Raw genomic sequence first — 24,978 nt, forward strand, 5'->3', positions numbered from 1 at the left:
AGAGTCAGAGGACTTGGGTCATCATCATCATCAATCGTATTTATTGAGCGCTTACTGTGTGCAGAAGAGCACTGTACTAAGTGCTTGGGAAGTACAAATTGGCAACACATAGAGATAGTCCCTACCCAACAGTGGGCTCACAGCCTAAAAGCCTACATTGCCAAGATCCGCCCTTTCCTCTCCATCCCAACCGCTACCCTGCTCGTTCAAGCTCTCATCCTATCCCGTCTGGACTACTGCACCAGCCTTCTCTCTGATCTCCCATCCTCGTGTCTCTCTCCACTTCAATCCATACTTCATGCTGCTGCCCGGATTATCTTTGTCCAGAAACGCTCTGGGCATATCACTCCCCTCCTCAAAAATCTCCAGTGGCTACCAATCAATCTGCGCATCAGGCAGAAACTCCTCACCCTGGGCTTCCAGGCTGTCCATCCCCTCGCCCCCTCCTACCTCACCTCCCTTCTCTCCTTCTACAGCCCAGTCCGCACCCTCCGCTGCTGATCTCCTCACCGTACCTCGCTCTCGCCTGTCCCGCCATCGATCCCCGGCCCACATCATCCCCCGGGCCTGGAATGCCCTCCCTCTGCCCATCCGCCAAACTAGCTCTCTTCCTCCCTTCAAGGCCCTGCTGAGAGCTCACCTCCTCCAGGAGGCCTTCCCAGACTGAACCCCTTCCTTCCTCTCCCCCTCGTCCCCCTCTCCATCCCCCCATCTTACCTCCTTCCCTTCCCCTCAGCACCTGTATATATGTATATATGGTTGTACATATTTATTACTCTATTTATTTATTTATTTTACTTGTACATAGCTATTCTATTTATTTTATTTTGTTAGTATGTTTGGTTTTGTTCTCTGTCTCCCCCTTTTAAACTGTGAGCCCACTGTTGGGTAGGGACTGTCTCTATATGTTGCCAATTTGTACTTCCCAAGCGCATAATACAGTGCTCTGCACATAGTAAGCGCTCAATAAATACGATTGATGATGATGATAAAAGGGGGAGACAGAGAACAAAACCAAACATACTAACAAAATAAAATAAATATTTTATTTTATCCTAATTTATCCTAATTTATCCTAATCCCGGCTCCGCTGCGTGTCAGCTGGGTGACTTTGTCCCGCCTCTGGGCCCTGGACACACATTCCCTCCCCACTGCCTGGAATTCCTTCCCCCTTCAAGTTTCCTAGATCCCTACCTTGAAAGTGCTCCTGGTAAGCCCACCCCTTCCAGGAAGCCTTCTCTGATTAAGTGACTTCTCCTTAGGTCATGTCCTCCCAACTACCATCCCAGCCTTTATGTACGTATAGCTGAAGCATCATGGCCTAGAGGATGGACCACAGGCCTGGGAATCAGAAGGTCATGGGTTCTAATGCCGACTCCACCACTTGTTGGCTGTGTGGCCTTGGGCAAGTCATTTCTCTGCGCCTCAGTTCCCTCACCTGTAAAATGGGGATTGAGACTGTGAGCCCCACATGGGACAGGGGCTGTGTCCAACCCGATTTGAAGAGAAGCAGCGTGGCTCAGTGGAAAGATCCCGGGCTTTGGAGTCGGAGGTCATGGGTTCAAATCCCGGCTCTGCCAACTGTCAGCTGTGTGACTTTGGGTAAGTCACTTCACTTCTCTGAGCCTCAGTTACCTCATCTGTAAAATGGGGACTAAGATTGTGAGCCTCACATGGGACAACCTGATCATCTTATATCCTCCCCAGCGCTTAGAACAGTGCTTTGCACATAGTAAGCGCTTAACAAATACCAAAATTATTATTATTATATCCACCCCAGCTTTTAATTACAGTGCCTGGAGCATAATAAGCGTGTAACAAATACCATCATTACTATTGTTATTACCCGGAGCCCATATGTACATTTTGATTTACGTCCTGAACTTTTTATACACCTATTTATACACTTATTCACCTTTTCATTCTCTTGCCATAATACAGGTGTCTCTCTGTTCGTAACTAAACCACTGTTGGTGATGATGATGAGGATGGTATTTTCAATCAGTAGTTGCTTCGTTCAGTGTTTATTGAGTTTCCACAGATGCTTTCTCTACTGAGTTTTGTGGATATGATAAAGAATTCACATGGTCAGTGCCCTCAAAATTACCTCCTTGGAGGGTAGATAAGACAAACAATTAATTTAAATATGTGCCTTGAGACTACAAGACTAAATTGGCAAAGGGTGAGTTGAAGAATAGGGACCGTCTCTATATGTTGCCAACTTGTAGTTCCCAAGCGCTTAGTACAGTGCTCTGCACACAGTAAGCGCTCAATAAATACGATTGAATGAATGAATGAATAAAACACACTGGGATTTTGTGTGATTTTTAGAAAGGAAGGGTGGAATAGAGAGTACCTTAAGAATGGCCCTACAAATAACGGTGGTATCCTGTTCCTCTCCCCATTTGATAATGATGGCATTCATTAAGCGCTTACTATGTGCCAAGCACTGTTCTAAACTCTGGGGAGGATACAAGGTGATCAGGTTGCCCCACGTGGGGCTCACAGTCTTAATCCCCATTTTACAGATGAGGTAACTGAGGCACAGAGAAGTTAATTCCCATTTGCCTTTGGGAATTTTATATACCCAAGGCTATCTTCACAGTTTGTTCTCTGTCTCCCCCTTTTAGACTGTGAGCCCACTGTTGGGTAGGGACTGTCTCTATATGTTGCCAACTTGTGCTTCCCAAGCGCTTAGTACAGTGCTCTGCACACAGTAAGCGCTCAATAAATACGATTGATTGATTGATTGATTGATAAAATTCCTTCTTCCAGTGCTATTAGCAGGATTTCTCCTATAGCCACTTACAGCTGGGGGGAATAAGTAACTGCAAAAGAGAGACCAGCCAATGATGCCTTCTTTTGTAGGAGAAAATGTTGAAAGTATTAATGCTGAAATTAACTTGATATGAATACTGGTTTGATTATTTTTCAATTAAACATTAATGACCGTCTTTTCCCATCCTTTTTCAGACCAGCATTAAAGAAGGAATACTGTTAAAGCAAACCAGTTCTTTCCAGAGGTGGAAAAAACGTTACTTCAAACTCCGAGGCCGTACTCTTTACTACGCTAAGGATTCAAAGGTAAAAGGACTTACAGTGCCGATAGATCCATATCTTTAGTTGGTCCCGATCTTTAAAAGAAAGTATTGCTGATTGTATTTTTAAATTGAATTCATCAGTGATTTAATCCAGGTGACCAATTTCTTGTAACTATTTTGCTCTTATTTTCATGATTTTTTTGGTTTCAACAATGAGCAGGCTAGTTTAGATTAAGATTTCAATTAAACTAAACTGATTTCATTTACAACTGCTGCTTAGAGGCCGTATCCTGTGTTTCATTCGATTTTTATACTCTCACTTCAAGACAATCCTCAGAACTGGCATTTTGGTGCAACCCCAGCAAAAGCATCGGAGCTCTAGGAGTTTCCGCTGATGCCAAATGGCAATAAGTGCAGTAATAGAAATAAGAGATTGTGTATTTAATAGCTTTCAAGTAGTGGACAGTGATTTAGGAATCCCATACTATTGAGAATATAGAATTTTTTTTAGTTTAGTCTTTAGTTCAAAATTCGAGTTCAACCTTTCTCTTTGACTCTTAGTGGAGCAAATCAGTGTGGAAAGCAGACAGGATATCTGGCCTCCTGCTCAACCTATTCATGAGCCTAGGAGCAGTGGTCCCTGGAGCATAAGCATATTTGTGAACTCTTTCTAAAGGAATAATTGTGCTGTAAGATCGCTGTGGACCCGAATATGTCTGTTATGTTGAGCTGTTCTCTCCCAAGCACTTAGTAAAGGAGCCTACAAACAGTAAAAGCTCATTGAATATGATTGATTGAAGTATCATCTACCTATTTTTTAATATATTTCCATTCCTAAACACCCTCCCCCCTCAAAAAAAAAATGTGAAGTCGTGTTGTAGGGTAAAGTTATTCATTCACTCAATCGTATTTATTGAGCGCTTACTGTGTGCAGAGCGCTATGCTAAGCTCTTGGAAAGTACAGTTCGGCAACAGGTAGAGACAATCCCTACCCAACAACGGGCTCACAGTCTAGAAGAAGTTATAGAAGTCTAGAAGTTATATTTAATGATAGATAAACTTGAGCTGTGCATACTGTTTTCGTGTTCTTTTCCATTGACAGTCTCTAATATTTGATGAAGTTGACCTGTCAGACGCCAGCGTAGCTGAGTCAAGCACAAAGAACGTTAACAACAGCTTCACGGTACGGTGCCATTATGATAACTTCAGCTTTAAAAGTATGGAAAGACTTTTTTTTAAGACAATTAAGATTGCTTTCATTGGACTCACTTTGCATTTTTCCTTATTCGGAGCATTTATTAATTACAAGCTGGCACTCTCTGACATATTTTACATGACCTTTGCATTTAACTTTAAGGAAGCCAACAAGCTTTTGCCAATTTCATTTTGAACTCTAATTTCTTTAAAGGTGTCCTTAAGAAGAAAATCTCTGCTTTCAATTATTCCGCTAGACCTCTATATAGGCAGTTTTCCCAAACTTCTTCTCAATCTTTTTTAAAAATCCCAGTATTTGTGACAAGATGAAAGCTCATCCCAGACATTGCCTCAATATTCAGAAATTTCGTTACTTCTGTTTTTTAGGAAACAGAATCCACGATGTAATGCCAGCTTTTTTTTTTTTTTTAGTGAAGTGTGTTTCTGAGAAAATCAGCAGTGTTGTTCTAGTGCGTACAGGGGGAAATTGGGGCAGAAAAAAGAAGTTAAGTAATCACCTCCATGTATTCAGTGAGATTGTCTGCCACAGCTGACCCAGGAATATGATCTTTGAGCCCCTTGATCAGATCTGTAGAAGAAAATCATAAGTGGGACCCATCACTAATGTCATATTTTTCTTGATTTCAAGCCAACTCTGTTGGATTTTGGAACGTGAAAATTTTCATCAGTATCAGTAACTTAGATTTATTGAATATGCGTAGTAGGTGTGGCACTATTCTAGGTTCTATTGGAATTTTACATGCAATGCCATGGAGAAGATGGAATTCCTAATTTCCAGCCGTGGATTATGTCTAGCCTGATTCATCTGTTGGCTGTATAGTTAATTATTCATCATTATGTATCACTTTATTTAGATTACAGTCCATAATAACAGCAGCATAACGACCAAATATTTTCAGGGTTTTGACGTACTCGTAATTTGAATTTCATTTAGATGTTTTCACAGCTAGGTCAGGGAGAGGTCTGGGAGAGTGAAATAGAGAGGAAAGTACGGTGTTTCAGCAAGTGTTAGGAGTCCCACATGGGGCTCACAGTCTTAACCCCCATTTTACAGATGAGGTAACTGAGGCCCAGAGAAGTGAAGTGACTTGCCCATAGTCACGCAGCTGATAAGTGGCAGAGCTGGGATTAGAATCCACAACCTCCGACTCCCAAGCCCACACTCTTTCCACTAAGCCACGCTACTTCTCACAGAAAGTTCACAGTTGCTAGCTTTACAATCCACGTAATCTCTTTTGGAAGATATTTTCAGTGTAGTTTTTTTCTTTCCGGACATTTCTTTCCTCTCAAACTTTTCTGAGAAGAGGAATAAAAGATGAAATGGTTTGCTTATGCCTAAAATGGTACTTTCAGGCTTATTTTCTGAGAGCTTGGCGCCTGGAGGATGTCTTTAGATTGGACAAGAAATACAACCTCAGTGTGAAGGAGGTTCAGAGAACTCATTAAGCAGCAGCTAAAGCTGGCTTTGGGGAATTGTTTTCCTGTAATGCAATGGAAGAACTGGAAATGACAGCAGTGTTGCCCGGGCATTTTCTTGCATATTTGGCAGAGTTGGTGAAACTTTGTTAGAGAAGATTGATTCACGTTGGAAGACCTGCTGAGAGATGTACATAAAGGCGAACAGCAGAGAAGACAAGGGGCCAGGGACAAAGTCGCCATTCCGGGTTGATTCTTCCACGCTTGCTTATGGAGGGAGGGATTGGGGTGTGGAAGGAATGGAAATATTTACTGGTGTAGTTGTTTGGCTTCTTAAACCACCCCCCTCCTCAGTCCATTTCTTCCAGGATTTGTTTGAATTGTTCCTGTGCGGTTCTTTCTGAGATGAGGGGGCAGTGCCTGGAGAAATTATCAACCATCATGATTCCAGTTCTTAGCACAATGCTTGCTACTTAATAAGCCCCTGATAAATACCATAATTTCCTCTGGATGGCCCTCCTCAGATCTCTTTTTTTCCCAGGCCACAAGTCGGGAGGTAACAGTGCTTACTGTCTGTACTATTACAGAAAGGTTTTTGTTAGTTTCTTTTTTTACTTTTAGTGTATCCAAAATTATATCCTTCCACCCATGCTCCTGTTACCTCAGAAATTATTGTGGTGTTTGTTAAGCGTTTACTATGTGTCAAGCTCTGTTCTAAGCGCTGCGGTAGACATGAGGTAACCAGGTTGGACACAGTCCCTATCCCACGTGGGGCTCACGGTCTCAATCCCCATTTTACAGAAGAGGTAACTGCGGCCCAGAGAAGTGAAGTGACTTGCCCAAGGTCACCCAGCAGACAAGTGGCAGAGCCGGGATTAGAACCCATGACCTTCTCGCTCCCAGGGCCGGGCTCTAGCCACTACGTCATGCTGCTTCTCGTTCCGCAGAGGTTCCACAGAGGTTTATTTTGTCTCTGCAACCGGCATTTCTCTAAGCACTTAAGATGTGCTTCGAAAAGCACTGTGCTAATTCCGTGAGAGTCAATTAAAGCAGACTTCCTGGCCTGCAGAGGGTTGACAGTCAAAGCAGAGGAGGGCAGACACAAAGAACGATAAACGTTTCATCAGGATACTGAGAAGCCTATCATCATCATCAGTCGTATTTATTGAGCGCTTACTATGTGCAGAGCACTGTACTAAGCGCTTGGGGAAGTACAAATTTACAAGTACAAACTGTCTATCAACAGTAAAGCCACAAAGTTACTCACGAGCGCAGACTTTGACTCGAGGCAAAAACCGTCTCAGGTGAGAAACTGTCTCCGGACTTCGATTTATTCTATTCTATTTATTTTACTTTGTTAATATGTTTTGTTTTGTTCTCTGTCTCCCCCTTCTAGCCTGTGAGCCCACTGTTGGGTAGGGACCGTCTCTAGATGTTGCCAACTTGGACTTCCCAAGCGTTTAGTACAGTGCTCTGCCCACAGTAAGTGCTCAATAAATATGATTGATTGATTGATTGATTGATGCTATCAATGTCTAGAGGGGCGGAGCGTTTCTCCCACAGTGAACATCCATCCCGGGCGTCAAGAGACCCCCTCCCCTAGCTGTTTGTCCACTTTAGAACCCTGGCTTCATTTTGCCTACTAAAAAATGATGACGAGCGACAAAGTGTTGATGCATTTATTGTTTTCCTGGCATTAGCTTTTAAAATCTGAGCCTTTTTATGCCATCCAATTTGATGGCGCTGCTCTGCCGTCGCCCACGGTTGTTGGCTGCTCCGGTTCAACTCTCAATTCTCCACCTCGCCCTTTATCTCAGCCAACCCAGATAACCGTATTAAGGCCAGGTTTTGGCCCCGCCAACTCAGTGAAGGCCGCGTTCGCGCTCAGTGACATTTCTTGAAACTGGCGTTCGATCATCTTGTGGCATATATTTATGGATCGTGATAAAGATGGTACCGTGTGATTAGATAGAAGCATTTGAAACACCTCGTTTCTGATAAATGGGCTTGGATAATTCACATTTTGGATAAACCGCAGCAGCAGTAGCCATAGTAGTGGTGGTAAATGGTATTTATTAAGTGCTTACTGTGTCTTGTACTCTCCCAAGCACTTAGTAGAGTGCTCTGCACGGTAATTGATTGACTGATTGAACAGTACAGTGCTCTGCACACAGTAAGCGCTCAATAAATACGATTGATGATGATTGAACAGCATGGTACTAAGCCCTGGGAGAGAAAACCCAAGTGGGAATTAAGCCCAGATCCAACCCTTGGGAGGTTCACCATCTGAGAATATAAATTCATCATCATCATCATCAATCGTATTTATTGAGCGCCTACTATGTGCAGAGCACTGTACTAAGCGCGTGGGAAGTACAAATTGGCAACATATAGAGACAGTCCCTACCCAACAGTGGGCTCACAGTCTAAAAGGGGGAGACAGAGAACAAAACCAAACATACTAACAAAATAAAATAGAATAGATATGTACAAGTAAAATAAATACATAAATAAATAGAGTAATAAATATGTACAAACATATATACATATATACAGGTGCTGTGGGGAAGGGAAGAAGGTAAGATGGGGGGATGGAGAGGGGGATGAGGGGTAGAGGAAGGAAGGGGCTCAGTCTGGGAAGGCCTCCTGGAGGAGGTGAGCTCTCAGTAGGGCCTTGAAGGGAAATTCACTCATTCAGTTGTATTTATTGATTGCTTAGCATGTGCAGAGCAATCAATCAATCATATTTATTGAGCGCTTACTGTGTGCAGAGCACTGTCCTAAGCGCTTGGGAAGTACAAGTTGGCAACATATAGAGACAGTCTCTACCCAACAGTGGGCTCACAGTCTAGAAGGGGGAGAAGGGACTGGAGACAAACCCATCAGAAATGATGAAGCTTTAAAAGACAACACAGGCAGATACACACAATAAAAACAAAATCAGCAGAGTGCTGTGGCCAGAGGAGAAGGCCTTCAGGTTCCTTGGGGTGCAGAATTCAGGACTCGCACCTGGGCCCAGCGACCGCTGCAGTGGCCCCCAGGGTTTTGTGGGGAGGCCGCATGCCGTGGAATGCCCTCCCTCTGCCCATCCGCCAAGCTAGCTCTCTTCCTCCCTTCAAGGCCCTGCTGAGAGCTCACCTCCTCCAGGAGGCCTTCCCAGACTGAGCCCCTTCCCTCCTCTCCCCCTCGTCCCCCTCTCCATCCCCCCCATCTTACCTCCTTCCCTTCCCCACAGCACCTGTATATATGTATATATGTTTGTACATATTTATTACTCTATTTATTTTACTTGTACATATCTATTCTATTTATTTTATTTTGTTAGTATGTTTGGTTTTGTTCTCTGTCTCCCCCTTTTACACTGTGAGCCCACTGTTGGGTAGGGACTGCCTCTCTATGTTGCCAATTTGTACTTCCCAAGCGCTTAGTACAGTGCTCTGCACATAGTAAGCGCTCAATAAATATGATCGATGATGATGATGCCGTGGCTGCTTTTTTCGCTCTCCCGCCGGGGTGGTTGAAGGCAGGACGGGATGGTTTCCCGAGCCGGGCCGTGCTCCCGGGGAAGCTGAGTAACTGGTGGTGTGGTCCAGTAGGAGGGGACGCTCAAAGCAGGCAGCGACTGCTTTGCTCTTTCCTGCCGGAGCGGTGGAAAGCAAGATGGGGTGAGTGTCTCCATGAGCTGCGGGTATCACGTCTTTCTCAGCTTGGACACTAGCTAGTCAGTCAATCAATCTGTGGTATTTATTAAGTTGTATTTATTGAAGCGGCAAGATTTAGCAGATAAAAACACAGGCCTGGGAACCAGAGCACCTGCGTTCTAGTCCCGGCTCTGCCACTCGCCTGGTTTGTGGCCTTGGACAAGTCACTTAACTTCTCCCCCCCATCTTAATCAATCAATCAATCAATCAATCATATTTATTGAGCGCTTACTATATGCAGAGCACTGTACTAAGCGCTTGGGAAGTACAAATTGGCAACATATAGAGACGGTCCCTACCCAACATTGGGCTCACAGTCTGAAAGGGGGAGACAGAGGAAAAAAAAAAAACCAAACATACTAACAAAATAAAATAAATAGAATAGATATGTACAAGTAAAATAAATAGAGTAATAAATATGTACAAACATATATACATATATACAGGTGCTGTGGGGAAGGGAAGGAGGTAAGATGGGGGGGATGGAGAGGGGGAGAGGAAGGAAGGGGCTCAGTCTGGGAAGGCCTCCTGGAGGAGGTGAGCTCTCAGCAGGGCCTTAGAGTCTTACCTCCTTCCCTTCCCCACAGCACCTGTATATATGTATATATGTTTGTACATATTTATTACTCTATTAATTAATTTATTTATTTATTTTACTTGTACATATCTATTCTATTTATTTTATTTTGTTAATATGTTTGGCTTTGTTCTCTGTCTCCCCCTTCTAGACTGTGAGCCCACTGCTGGGTAGGAACTGTCTTTATATGTTGCCAACTTGTACTTCCCAAGCGCTTAGTACAGTGCTCTGCACACTGTAAGCGCTCAATAAATACGATTGATTGATTGATTCTCTGGGCCTCAGTTTCCTCAAGTGTAAAATGGAGATTCAGTACCTGTTCTCCCTCCTACTTGACTGTGAGCCCCCTGTGGGATCAGGGTTGGGTTCCACCTGAAGAACTTTCACTAAAGTGCTTTAATAAATACGATTTTTTAAAAAATAAAGGAAAAACATATACTATGTGCAAAGCATTATAGTAATTGCCTGGGAGAGGACAATACAACAGAATTGGTAGACACGTTTCCTGTAATAATAATAATAATAATGGCATGTATTAAGCACTTACTATGTGCAAAGCACTGTTCTAAGTGCTGGGGGGGGGGTAACGAGGTGATCAGGTTGTCCCACGGGGGGCTCACAGTCAATCCCCATTTTACAGGTGAGGTAACTGGGGCCCAGAGAAGTTACTTGACTTGCCCAAAGTCACACAGCTGACAATTGGCGGAGCCGGGATTTGAACCCATGACCACTGACTCCAAAGTCCGGGCTCTTGAGCTTACAGTGTAAAGGATCACTGAGTATTTCCTGCCTTGCCGGAAGTTGGAGGTTGTGAAAAGGTTTTTATAGGTTTCGGAATTGTGCAACAAATCTCTTTTACATTTTGGGTTCAGTGATTTTGCTTTTGTAAAACTTATCCATCTTGAAAGGAAAATGATCACTTCCTCTTCTTCCTAGAGTTTTATTTGTGTGAGCGAACAGGTTTGATTTCTTTACATGGCACTGTTTAAACTATTGGAAGAAATTCATAATTTTTATTTATTAGAATTCATTATCATCATCATCATCATCAATCGTATTTATTGAGCGCTTACTGTATGCAGAGCACTGTACTAAGCGCTTGGGAAGTACAAGTTGGCAACACATAGAGACGGTCCCTACCCAACAGTGGGCTCACAGTCTAAAAGGGGGAGACAGAGAACAAAACCAAACATACTAACAAAATAAAATAAATAGAATAGATATGTACAAGTAAAATAAATAAATAAATTAACTCTGTTTATTTTGATATCTCCACACACTTATAGTACTTTTACTCAAATAAAGATTTTTGACTAAATAGTTTGCTGCTCTAGCCAAAGAACCCTATTGCTTCTATTACTTTTATCATTGTTCTTGTCTTTGGGGTTTTATCATTTCATTTTTCCGTATGCCTGTTGCCCTCTCTCTCTCTGTCTCTGTCTCTCACCACTTTATTCCGAGCTCCTTAAGGGCCAGAATTGATGCGTAATTCCTACCCATGTAATTTTTCCCAGGCCTTAGTACAATGCTTTGCACCCAGTAAGCCCTCAAGGAATGCAGTTGAATGAATGAATACTAAATACTAAATAATAATAATAATGATGGCACTTATTAAGCGCTTACTATGTGCAAAGCACTGTTCTACGCCCTGGGGTAGATACAAGGTAATCAAATTGTCCCACGTGGGGCTCACAGAGTTAATCCCCATTTGATTCATTCATTCAACAGAAAAGTGAAGTGACTTGCCCAAAGTCACACAGCTGGCAAGTGGCGGAGCCGGGATTTGAACCCATGACCTCTGACTCCAAAGCCCGGGCTCTTTCCACTGAGCCACACTGCTTCTCTACTACTATTACTACCACCACTACTACTTAAAGAAGCAGCGTGGCTCAGCGGAAAGAGCCTGGGCTTTGGAGTCAGAGGTCATGGGTTCGAATCCTGCCTCTGCCAATTGTCAGCTGTGTGACTTTGGGCAAGTCACTTAACTTCTCTGTGCCTCAGTTCCCTCATCTGTCAAATGGGGATTAAGACTGTGAGCCCCACATGGGACAACCTGATCACCTTGCAACCTCCCCAGTGCTTAGAACAGTGCTCTGCACATAGTAAGTGCTTAATAAATGCCATTATATGTGTATATATATATATATATATATATATAAATTGGCATTTATATATATAAATATATCTACTACTAAATATGTATACTATATATACTAGTACTACTACTATATATACACTATATATATAAATAGGCATTTATATATATAAATATATCTACTACTAAATATGTATACTATATATACTAGTACTACTACTATATATACACTATATATATAAATTGGCATTTATATATAAATATAAATATATATACTATATACGTATATAGTAGTATATATATATACTACTATAAAGCAAGGCCAGAACTTTCTGTGCTCTCCAAGAAAATGGAACCCATAGCAATAATGACTGTGGACCCGTAGCTACTATTTAAATAAACTCTCCTAAATTCTGTTTTCTGGGATAGATAGGCTCCACTTCTGTGGAAGTACTGTCTTGGGAGCAGATTGACTTTGTGTGGGAAAGGAAGAAAGGAGAGAAGAGGAAAGGGAAAGAAAGAAAAGAGGGATAATAATAATAATAATGTTGGTATTTGTTAAGCGCTTACTATGTGCCAAGCACTGTTCTAAGCACTGGGGTGGATACAGGGTAATCAGGTTGTCCCACGTGGGGCTCACGGTCTTCATCCCCATTTTACAGTTGAGGTAACTGAGGCACCGAGAAGTGAAGTGACTTGCCCAAAGTCACACAGCTGACAAGTGACGGAGCCGGGATGAGAACCCACGACCTCCGACTCCTAAGCCTAAGCCACACTGCGCTGGGAAAGTGCAAAGAAAAGTGAAAAAGGAGAATGGGAGAGGGGAAGACAAGAATCAAGGGTAAAAGGTGTGAGCAGCCATGAGGGGGAAGTGAAATGGGAGGGAATCTGACTGAGGGTTGTAGCTGGTGATTGCAGTCTAAGAAATTACAGATATTCTCCTCAGGAATCTCTGCATAGCAGAAATAGCCGGATACTTTCAGAGCTGTGGGAAATCAATATCATATGTTCTCAATGCCGTCTTTTAGAGCCTGAGAATAAGACTTGCTGTTTTAAGGGTCTCCTCTGTCTTAAAGTTCACTCCCCATCCAACCAACCTCTTTATCTGTGATTAAACTAAAATTGCAGATTGGTAAATCCGTATATGAAGGAATGCCACGTGAGGGTACACATTACACTATTTATGAAAAAGGAAGGCACTACAATTCACTTGATCCTTCCCGTTAACCTGCTAGATTTCCAAAGCAGTCTTTTCATCTCTTGGCACTTTCTTTTCTGGTCAGCATTTCAACTTCCCTATCTCTTTTCTGTCTACTGCTATAATAGCAGCTAAGTAAATGAATCTCTGATTGTATGAGGGCTGGCTATTGGAGCTTCAGGAAGAGTGGAAAGAGTCCTGGAGGGCTGAAAAACCTCTGCTGCTTTTATTCAAAAACAGCTCTCAAGAGAGTGGAAATTATTCCTATGCCCGTACCACAGATATTGGAGGCAATAACGATAATGGTCAGTTGCATGCCTAGGATAACTATAGATGCAGCAGAATATGCTTTCAATTGAAATCGCTTAAAATCACACAGAGCCATTGAAGTTTGACTTCAGGACTTTGTCTAATTTTTTTGAAAGAGTGAAAAAGATTACCGATGCTAAAAGCAGAATTGGAGTGATATCCTGTGTATGTGGCTTCGGCGATGGGTTTAAGTGGGGCCTTTTAATGACGTGATCATTGACGGTGGAAAATGATGACTCGTGAACGTGGTCAGTGTGTTCACAAGTTATAAAAACCTTCAGCTTCACTGTTTCTGTTGATTTAGCTATTATGCAATGGTGCTCGAATAATAATCAATCAATCAATCAATCGTATTTATTGAGCGCTTACTATGTGCAGAGCACTGTACTAAGCGCTTGGGAAGTACAAATTGGCAACACATAGAAACAGTCCCTACCCAACAGTGGGCTCACAGTCTAAAAGGGGGAGACAGAGAACAGAACCAAACATAACAACAAAATAAAATAAATAGGATAGAAATGTACAAGTAAAATAAATAAATAAATAATAAATAAATAAATAATAATTTTGGAATTGAAGCATGCCATTTAAAGGGAAAAAAAACCATGTAATACGCCAGTAAGCTGTGTAGTAAATATCTAACAATGCTATTTATTGAGCACTTACCATGTGTAGTATACTGTATTAAGTGTTTGGGAGTGTATAGTAAAGATAGAAGACCTAATCCTTGCTCTCAAGTTGCCTTCATTCTAGTTGGGGCGAACACACCAAACTTTCAGATAGAAGACGAGAAAAGAAAGATAGTTACGTAGATGAGAAAGCGCTCAAATAGTAGGATATAGCTCCTTGAAGCGGGGATCATAACTACCAACCGTCTTATACTCTCCCAAGCCCTTATTACAGTGCTCTGCACCAAAGAAGCTCTCAACAAGTAGCACTGATTTATCGATTCTGTAGTTGATTTGGACTGAAGCACCACAGGTGGGTGTGAGTGGGGACGTACCACTCAGTAGTAAGTCGCGTAGTAGATAGAACACGGGGCTGGGAGCCAGAAGGGCCTGGGTTCTAATCCCACCTCCACCACTTGTCTGCTGAAAGACCTTAGGCAAGTCACTTCACTTCCCCCGTATCTGTTACCTCATCTGTAAAATGGGGGATTAAGACTGCGAACCCCACGCGGGACAGGGCTTGATAACCTTGTAGTGCTTAGCACAGTGCTCAACGCTTAATGAATACCATCATTTTCGTATTTAATAGTAACGGGTGTGGGTGACCTAAGGAAAAGAAAACCTGGGGAAGGCCTCCTAAAGGAAATGTGATGAAGACGGGTTGCGCTGTTTTTGGCAGATTTGGATCAGGAGTTCCGGACGGGAGGAGGGTTTAGGATAGAGGGGTCAGACGCAGGAGAGATGAGAGCGAGACCACAGCGGGAAGAAGAAAGCGGGTAGGTAAAAGGTAGGGAGTTGACGAAATACCTTGAAGACATTGGCCAGGAGTTTTTGTTTGATGCGGGGAGACATGAGTCACCATTGAAAGTTTCCGAGGAGTGGGGAATATATGTGCCAAGGTTTAGGAAGATAATCTGGGCTGTAGAGTGAAATATGGAATTGAGAGGGGAGAAATTGGAGAAAGGTAAGACCGGTGAGGAGACTGATGGAGTGGTCCAGCCGGGAGAAGACTAGTAATGCCAGAGCAAGAGTAGTGCCCGTTTAGTCATAGAGGCAGGGGCAGATCTGGGGAATGCTGCGAAGGGAATACCGAGCGGATTTAGCAACAGACTGGATATGAGAACTGGGAGAGAGGGAGGAGACACGGATAATGCCAGAGTGGAGATCGTCGGAGACAGGGAGGCTGGTAGCGACATCAACTGTGATGGGGAAATTAGTTGGAGGAGAGGATTAGGGAGGGAAGAGGAGGTCAGGTTTCAGCATATTGAGTTTAAGGAGCTGGCCAGGCATCCGTGTCCTAAAGGCAAGAGGCCAAAATGAATAAAACGCATAACAGCATCACATTCAAGATACAGTGGTAATGACTCTAGGCATGTGTCTGACTCCGTGGGCAAAAATTAACTTCGTTTTCATTTTACTAGTCAAAAAATGTCAAGTAGACACAGATTCTGGTTTTTTTGGCTTAATTTAACCATATCAATTACATTTGTAGTGATTAGTCTGCAGGTGTGTGTGTGTGTGTGAGAGAGAGAGAGAGAGAGTGAGAAACTCCATGGTAACTACAAATCCATCATGGCTTAGTGGGTCGGATGAAATTCACAGAAGCCACATGGTAGCATCTATTTTTAGTATTAAATGATGTTTGGAACAAAGAGTTATTTTAGTTCAGATAATACCTGCCATAACAGGCGACTCAGAGACGATTACCTTTGGTGGAGTATGAACTCTATCTTGGAGCTATTGAACTGTCAGTGAAATTTTCTTTTAAGCAAACAAAACCCTCCAAATACCTAGGACACTCAGTATGTTTTGGGGAACCTCTTCTTTTAAAAGCTAAAAGGTATTTGCACGTATTCTCTATTATCTTCATCAACATCGGTGATACCCATGTTGCCTACTTTTTGAGAAAAAGGTATTCATTCATTCATTCAATCCTATTTATTGAGCGCTTACTGTTTGCAGAGCACTGTACTAAGCGCTTGGGAAGTACAAGGTTGCAACATATAGATACGGTCCCTACCCAACAGCGGGCTCACAGTCTAGAAGGGGAGACAGACAACAAAACAAAACATATAAACCAAATAAAATAGAATAAATATGTACAAGTAAAATAAATAAATAAATAGAGGTATAATAAAATGGTTGTAGTCACTCTCTTTCATTTTATTTCATCATCATCATCATCATCAATCATATTTATTGAGCGCTTACTATGTGCAGAGCACTGTACTAAGCGCTTGGGAAGTACAAGTTTGCAACATATAGATACGGTCCCTACCCAACAGCGGGCTCACAGTCTAGAAGGGGAGACAGACAACAAAACAAAACATATAAACCAAATAAAATAGAATAAATATGTACAAGTAAAATAAATAAATAAATAGAGGTATAATAAAATGGTTGTAGTCACTCTCTTTCATTTTATTTCATCATCATCATCATCATCAATCGTATTTATTGAGCGCTTACTATGTGCAGAGCACTGTACTAAGCACTTGGGAAGTACAAATTGGCAACATATAGAGACAGTCCCTACCCAACAGTGAGCTCACGGTCTAAAAGACACAGTCTAAAATTTCATCCTTAGCTTCCCCTCACTGGGTGAATGGGAAAAAGCTTACTTTCTCATCTGTTTTTTTCTTAAACATAGACTAATGTTCAGTTCTTCTGTCATATCTAAAACATTATGTTTGCTTTACTCGTCTAATAGCTGAGGTTGACACGAGATTGAGGTGATTTGGGATCAGGCTTAAGTGAGAGGCTGAATGGGGCACACAGAAGAGAGAGGAACAGAGAGGGAAGAAAAAAGGTAATTAGAGAGGGGGCAGAGGAAAGGGGAGAAAGAAGAGATTTATGGTGAATAAAAAGGAGAGAAGCAAGAGGCAGAAAAGGGAGATGAGGAAATGAGAAATGGGAGGCCGCTATTGGAGAAAGAAGAGATGGATGGTGAATAAAAAGGAGAGAAGCAAGAGGCAGAAAACGGAGATGAGGAAATGAGAAATGGGAGGCCGCTATTGGAGAAAGAAGAGATGGATGGTGAATAAAAAGGAGAGAAGCAAGAGGCAGAAAAGGGAGATGAGGAAATGAGAAATGGGAGGCCGCTATTGGCCTCCACCAATTTGTGTTTCTGCAGTATGCCTTAATTTCCGCTCCTCCAAATTCAGTCCAGCTTTCAACCTCAACAGTCCACTGAGACTGCCCTCTCCAAGTTTACCAAGGACCACCTTGAAGCCAAGTCCAATCGTACCCTCCTCGATTTCCCTGCTGCTTTTCACATCCATCAATCAGGGATATTTATCGAGCACTAACTGTGTGCAGAAAACTGTACTAAGCGCTTGGGAAAGAACGGTACAACAGAGTTGGTAGCAACAGTCCCTGCCCTCAAGGAGCCTGCAGTCTGGAAACATTAGAAGGATTTGGTTTTCGTGACGCCGTACTAACCCGGTTCCCTTCTGACCTCTGTGACTGTCCCGTGTTGTTCTCTGGATTTTCCTGTTTTTTATCGTCTTATTGTGGGTTTCGTCTGAGGTTCTTTTCTGAACCCCCTCTCTTTGCACTTGTTCTCTCCCGGAGCTCATCTGCTCACATGTTTTGCCCTACGACCCGTTGGCAGACAGAGCAGCAGTGTGGCTTAGTGGATAGAGCGCAGGCCGGGGAGTTAGGAGGACCCGGGTTCAAATTTGGCTCCTCCACTTGTCTGCTGTGTGACTGTGGGCAGTTCGCTTAACCTCTGAGACTCAGTTACCTCATCTGTAAAACGGGGCTTATGAACGTGAGCCCCATGTGGGACAGAGGCTGTGTCCAATCTGATCAGCTTGTATCTAATTGGAGAAGCAGTGGAAAGAGCCCGGGCTTTGGAGTCAGAGGTCACGGGTTCAAATCCTGGCTCCACCAACTGTCAGCTGTGTGACTTTGGGCAAGTCACTTCACTTCTCTGTGCCTCAGTTCCTTCATCTGTAAAATGGGGATGAAGACTGTGAGCCCCCCGTGGGACAACCTGATCACTTGTAACCTCCCCAGCGCTTAGAACAGTGCTTTGCACGTAGTAAGTGCTTAATAAATGCTATTATTATCTGTAAAACAGGGATTATGAATGTGAGCCCCTTGTGGGACAGAGACTGTGTCCAATCTGATCAGCTTGTATCTAATTGGAGAAGCAGTGGAAAGAGCCCAGGCTTTGGAGTCAGAGGTCATGGGTTCAAATCCCGGCTCCACCAACTGTCAGCTGTGTGACTTTGGGCAAGTCACTTCACTTCTCTGTGCCTCAGTTCCTTCATCTGTAAAATGGGGCTTAAGACTGTGAGCCCCCCGTGGGACAACCTGATCACTTGTAACCTCCCCAGCGCTTAGAACAGTGCTTTGCACGTAGTCAGTGCTTAATAAATGCTATTATTATCTGCAAAACAGGGATTATGAATGTGAGCCCCTTGTGGGACAGAGACTGTGTCCAATCTGATCAGCTTGTATCTAATTGGAGAAGCAGTGGAAAGAGCCCAGGCTTTGGAGTCAGAGGTCATGGGTTCAAATCCCGGCTCCACCAACTGTCAGCTGTGTGACTTTGGGCAAGTCACTTTACTTCTCTGTGCCTCAGTTCCCTCATCTGTAAAATGGGGATTAAGACTGTGAGCCCCCCGTGGGACAACCTGATCACTTGTAACCTCCCCAGCGCTTAGAACAGTGCTTTGCACGTAGTAAGTGCTTAATAAATGCTATTATTATCTGTAAAACAGGGATTATGAATGTGAGCCCCATGTGGGACAGAGGCTGTGTCCAATCTGATCAGCTTGTATCTAATTGGAGAAGCAGTGGAAAGAGCCCCGGCTTTGGAGTCAGAGGTCATGGGTTCAAATTCCGGCTCCACCAACTGTCAGCTGTGTGACTTTGGGCAAGTCACTTCACTTCTCTGTGCCTCAGTTCCTTCATCTGTAAAATGGGGATGAAGACTGTGAGCCCCCCGTGGGACAACCTGATCACTTGTAACCTCCCCAGCGCTTAGAACAGTGCTTTGCACGTAGTAAGTGCTTAATAAATGCTATTATTATCTGTAAAACAGGGATTATGAATGTGAGCCCCATGTGGGACAGAGGCTGTGTCCAATCTGATCAGCTTGTATCTAATTGGAGAAGCAGTGGAAAGAGCCCGGGCTTTGGAGTCAGAGGTCATGGGTTCAAATCCTGGCTCCACCAACTGTCAGCTGTGTGACTTTGGGCAAGTCACTTCACTTCTCTGTGCCTCAGTTCCCTCATCTGTAAAATGGGGATTAAGACTGTGAGCCCCCCGTGGGACAACCTGATCACTTGTAACCTCCCCAGCGCTTAGAACAGTGCTTTGCACGTAGTAAGTGCTTAATAAATGCTATTATTATCTGTAAAACAGGGATTATGAATGTGAGGCCCATGTGGGACAGAGACTGTGTCCAATCTGATCAGCTTGTATCTAATTGGAGAAGCAGTGGAAAGAGCCCAGGCTTTGGAGTCAGAGGTCATGGGTTCAAATCCCGGCTCCACCAACTGTCAGCTGTGTGACTTTGGGCAAGTCACTTCACTTCTCTGTGCCTCAGTTCCTTCATCTGTAAAATGGGGCTTAAGACTGTGAGCCCCCCGTGGAACAACCTGATCACTTGTAACCTTCCCAGCAGCTTAGAACAGTGCTTTGCATGTAGTAAGTGCTTAATAAATGCTATTATTATCTGCAAAACAGGGATTATGAATGTGAGCCCCATGTGGGACAGAGACTGTGTCCAATCTGATCAGCTTGTATCTAATTGGAGAAGCAGTGGAAAGAGCCCGGGCTTTGGAGTCAGAGGTCATGGGTTCAAATCCTGGCTCCACCAACTGTCAGCTTTGTGACTTTGGGCAAGTCACTTCAATTCTCTGTGCCTCAGTTCCTTCATCTGTAAAATGGGGCTTAAGACTGTGAGCCCCCCGTGGGACAACCTGATCACTTGTAACCTCCCCAGCACTTAGAACAGTGCTCTGCATGTAGTAAGTGCTTAATAAATGCTATTATTATCTGTAAAACAGGGATTATGAATGTGAGCCCCATGTAGGACAGAGACTGTGTCCAATCTGATCAGCTTGTATCTAATTGGAGAAGCAGTGGAAAGAGCCCAGGCTTTGGAGTCAGAGGTCATGGGTTCAAATCCCGGCTCCACCAACTGTCAGCTGTGTGACTTTGGGCAAGTCACTTCACTTCTCTGTGCCTCAGTTACCTCATCTGTAAAATGGGGATGAAGACTGTGAGCCCCCCGTGGGACAACCTGATCACTTGTAACCTCCCCAGCGCTTAGAACAGTGCTTTGCACGTAGTAAGTGCTTAATAAATGCTATTATTATCTGTAAAACAGGGATTATGAATGTGAGCCCCATGTGGGACAGAGACTGTGTCCAATCTGATTAGCGTGTATCTACCCCAGGGCTGCCTTCCAGCATCTCTTTGCATCAAATCAAAGCTCCCCAGAATCAAATTCAAGATCCTCTGCCATCTGGCCTCAACTGGCTGTCTTCATCATCATCATCATCATCATCATCAATCGTATTTATTGAGCGCTTACTGTGTGCAGAGCACTGTACTAAGTGCTTGGGAAGTACAAATTGGCAACATATAGAGACAGTCCCTACCCAACAGTGGGCTCACAGTGTAAAAGTATAGCTTCTTTCCAAGCTGTACTTTGTTCTTGACTCTCCCACCTCCTCCCCTTTGCTCAAGCTGTCCCCCGTCTTGGAATCCTCTCCTTCCCCGTGGCAGGCAAATCGCAGCTCTTCCCACATTCAGAACCCATCTAAAATAATAACTTTTTGCCATTACTTCTCCTGTGCTATAACGTCGCTTCAGCCAGCTCTATTCAGTTTTATCCCCTCCTCAGTACTTATGTATATATCATCAATCATCATCATCATCATCATCAATCATATTTATTGAGCGCTTGCTATGTGCAGAGCACAGTACTAAGCACTTGGGAAGTACAAATTGGCAACATATAGAGACAGTCCCTACCCAACAGTGGGCTCACAGTCTAAAAGGGGGAGACAGAGAACAAAACCAAATATACTAACAAAATAAAATAAATAGAATAGATATGTACAAATAAATAAATAAATAAATAGAGTAATAAATATGTACAACCATATATACATATATACAGGTGCTGTGGGGAAGGGAAGGAGGTAAGATGGGGGGATGGAGAGGGGGACGAGGGGGAGAGGAAGGAAGGGGCTCAGTCTGGGAGGGCCTCCTGGAGGAGGTGAGCTCTCAGCAGGGCCTTGAAGGGAGGAAGAGAGCTAGCTTGGCGGATGGGCAGAGGGAGGGCATTCCAGGCCCGGGGGATGACGTGGGCCGGGGGTCGATGGCGGGACAGGCGAGAGCGAGGTACGGTGAGGAGATTAGCGGCGGAGGAGCGGAGGGTGCAGGCTGGGCTGTAGAAGGAGAGAAGGGAGGTGAGGTAGGAGGGGGCGAGGGGATGGACAGCCTGGAAGCCCAGGGTGAGGAGTTTCTGCCTGATGCGCAGATTGATTGGTAGCCACTGGAGATTTTTGAGGAGGGGAGTGATATGCCCAGAGCGTTTCTGGACAAAGATAATCCGGGCAGCAGCATGAAGTATGGATTGAAGTGGAGAGAGACACGAGGATGGGAGATCAGAGAGAAAGCTGATGCAGTAGTCCAGACGGGATAGGATGAGAGCTTGAACGAGCAGGGTAGCGGTTGGGATGGAGAGGAAAGGGCGGATCTTGGCAATGTTGCGGAGCTGAGACCAGCAGGTTTTGGTCACGGCTTGGATGTGAGGGGTGAAAGAGAGAGCAGAGTCGAGGATGACACCGAGGTTGCGGGCTTGTGAGACGGGAAGGATGGTAGTGCCGTCAACAGAGATGGGAAAGTCAGGGAGAGGGCAAGGTTTGGGAGGGAAGACAAGGAGCTCAGTCTTCGACATGTTGAGTTTTAGGTGGCGGGCAGACATCCAAATGGAAATGTCCTGAAGGCAGGAGGAGATGCGAGCCTGGAGGGAGGGGGAGAGAGCAGGGGCAGAGATGGAGATCTGGGTGTCATCAGCGTAGAGATGATAGTTGAAGCCGTGGGAGCGAATGAGGTCACCAAGGGAGTGCGTGTAGATCGAGAACAGAAGGGGACCAAGCACTGAAACTTGGGGAACCCCCACAGTAAGAGGATGGGAGGGGGAGGAGGAGCCCGCTAAAGAGACTGAGAAAGAACGACCGGAGAGGTAAGAGGAGAACCAGGAGAGGACGGAGTCTGTGAAGCCAAGGTCAGATAGCGTGTTGAGAAGAAGGGGGTGGTCCACAGTGTCGAAGGCAGCTGAGAGGTCGAGGAGGATTAGGACAGAGTAGGAGCCATTGGATTTGGCAAGCAGGAGGTCATTGGTGACCTTTGAGAGGGCAGTTTCCGTGGAATGTAGGGGACGGAAGCCAGACTGGAGGGGGTCGAGGAGAGAGTTGTTGTTAAGGAATTCTAGGCAGCGAGTGTAGACAACTCGTTCAAGGAGTTTGGAAAGGAATGGTAGGGGGGATATGGGGCGATAACTAGAAGGTGAGGTGGGGTCAAGAGAGGGTTTTTTTAGGATGGGAGAGACATGGGCATGTTTGAAGGCAGAGGGGAAGGAACCAGTGGAGAGTGAGCGGTTGAAGATGGAAGTTAAAGAGGGGAGAAGGGATGGAGCGAGAGATTTCATGAGATGAGAGGGAATGGGATCAGAAGCACAGGTGGCCGGAGTAGCACTTGAGAGGAGGGAGGAGAGTTCCTCTGTGGATACCGCTGGGAAGGATGGGAGAGTAGCAGAGAGTGTTGAGAGCCCGGGGGTTGGAGAAGGGGGGGAGTGACTTTGGGGAGGTCGGACCTGATGGATTTAATTTTGTTAATGAAGTAGGAGGCCAGATCGTTGGGGGTGAGGGAAGGAGGAGAGGGAGGAACCGGGGGCCTGAGAAGGGAGTTGAGTGTACGGAAGAGCTGGCGGGGGTGATGGGCATGCGTGTCAATAAGGGAGGAGAAATAGTTTTGTCTGGCAGAAGAGAGGGCTGAGTTAAGGCAGGAAAGGAAAAACTTGAAGTGAACGAGGTTGGCATGGTGTTTAGACTTTCGCCAGCAGCGTTCGGCAGCTCGAGCATAAGAGCGAAGGAGGCGGACAGTGGCAGTGATCCAGGGCTGTGGGTTAGTGGTGCGAGAGCGGCGAAGGGAAAGGGGAGCGAGTGAGTCTAGCTGAGTAGAAAGGGTAGAGTTGAGAGCAGTAATCTGATCATCAAGACTGGGTAGAGAGGAGAGGGCGGCGAGGTGGGGTGTGAGGCGCTCCGAAAGATGGGTGGGGTCCAGAGAGCGGAGATCTCTGTGAGGGAGTAATACGGATTTACAGGGGAAAGGAGTGTGAGTGAGGAGGCAGGTGAGAAGATTATGATCAGAGAGAGGGATCACAGAGTTGGTGAGGGTGGACACAGTGCAGCGGTAGGAGATGATGAGGTCGAGGGTATGACCAAGTTGGTGAGTGGGTGAGGTGGGGTGGAGGAAGAGGTTGGCAGCGTCAAGGAGAGATAGAAGGCGGGCGGCAGAGGAGTCGTTAGGGATATCCATGTGGATATTGAAGTCTCCGAGGATCAGAGTGGGCATGGAGAAGGAGAGAAGGAATCATAATAATAATAATAATAATAATAATGTTGGTATTTGTTAAGCACTTACTTTGTACCAAGCACTGTTCTAAGCACTGGGGTAGATACCAGGTAATGAGGTCGTCCCACATGGGGCTCACAGTCTTCATCCCCATTTTACGGATGAGGGAACTGAGGCCCAGGGAAGTGAAGTGACTTGCCCAAGGTCGCACAGCTGCCAACTGGCAGAGCCGGGATTAGAACCCACGACCTCTGGCTCCCCAGCCCGTGCTCTTTCCCCTGAGCCACGCTGCATCACATCATGATTACGTGATCAATCGTATTTATTGAGCGCTTACTGTGTGCAGAGCACTGTACTAAGTGCTTGGGAAGTACAAGTTGGCAACATATAGAGACAGTCCCTACCCAACAGTGGGCTCACAGTGATGACAACAGCTAGTGTCAGGCTTACCACCCTCCAGGATGGGGGTCAGGATCCAACACCCGCAATGCAGTGTTTCATCCCGACTGTTGGGAGATCCACTCCCGCAGGTCAGATCGGGGCTTTCCCCTTCACTGTCACCATCCGCTGGCTAGATTCCCCGTCACGGATGGCCAGTTTTTGCCAAGGAGAGGGACAAGGAAAAACCAGAAGAGCCGCATGTGTCTTCATCAGCTAAGAACTGAAGAAAAAGCCATTTCTAAGCACGGCATACTGCTATTTGTGAATTATGGAAATTTGTTAGCGTAATCATGTAGTGAATTACAGCGATGTTCCGTAATGGTAGAGTGGGACCATTATAAAAACTGCAATTCAATAAGGCAAAGTTGATTAAATTTTCAAAATCTCTCCAAACTAGCCATACTAATGGGCGTCTGCTCATTTGAGCATATGAGCATTGGTGCTGAACTCGAAGTTGGAAGAGATGACTTGATAATATCTTTGGGGAAGACCAATAGAAAGAGCCCATTTAGTCCAATTACCCCATTTGTAAATTATTTTTTGTCTATTTTCCTTGATAATAATAATAATAATGGTATTAGTTAAGCTCTTACTATGTGCCAAGTACTGTTCTAAGCAGTGGGGTAGATACAAGGTCATCAGGTTGTCCCACGTGGGGCTCACAGTCTTAATCCCCATTTTCCAGATGAGGTAACTGAGGCCCAGAGAAGT

At 44.6% G+C, this 24,978-nt stretch overlaps 1 protein-coding gene across 1 annotated transcript in view; it reads left to right on the forward strand.

Moving 5' to 3' along the window:
- The window catches only part of DGKH (diacylglycerol kinase eta), a 183,008-nt gene that overhangs the window by 83,078 nt on the left and 74,952 nt on the right, over positions 1-24,978 (forward strand). The window contains exons 3-4 of the mRNA XM_038761763.1: positions 2,974-3,084; positions 4,144-4,224. Of these exons, the coding sequence (XP_038617691.1) occupies positions 2,974-3,084; positions 4,144-4,224 (192 nt within the window). The remainder of the gene's footprint in view (positions 1-2,973; positions 3,085-4,143; positions 4,225-24,978) is intronic.

The sequence above is a fragment of the Tachyglossus aculeatus genome, chromosome 20, assembly GCF_015852505.1.
Source record: "Tachyglossus aculeatus isolate mTacAcu1 chromosome 20, mTacAcu1.pri, whole genome shotgun sequence".
In the NCBI taxonomy this organism is placed as follows: domain Eukaryota; kingdom Metazoa; phylum Chordata; class Mammalia; order Monotremata; family Tachyglossidae; genus Tachyglossus; species Tachyglossus aculeatus.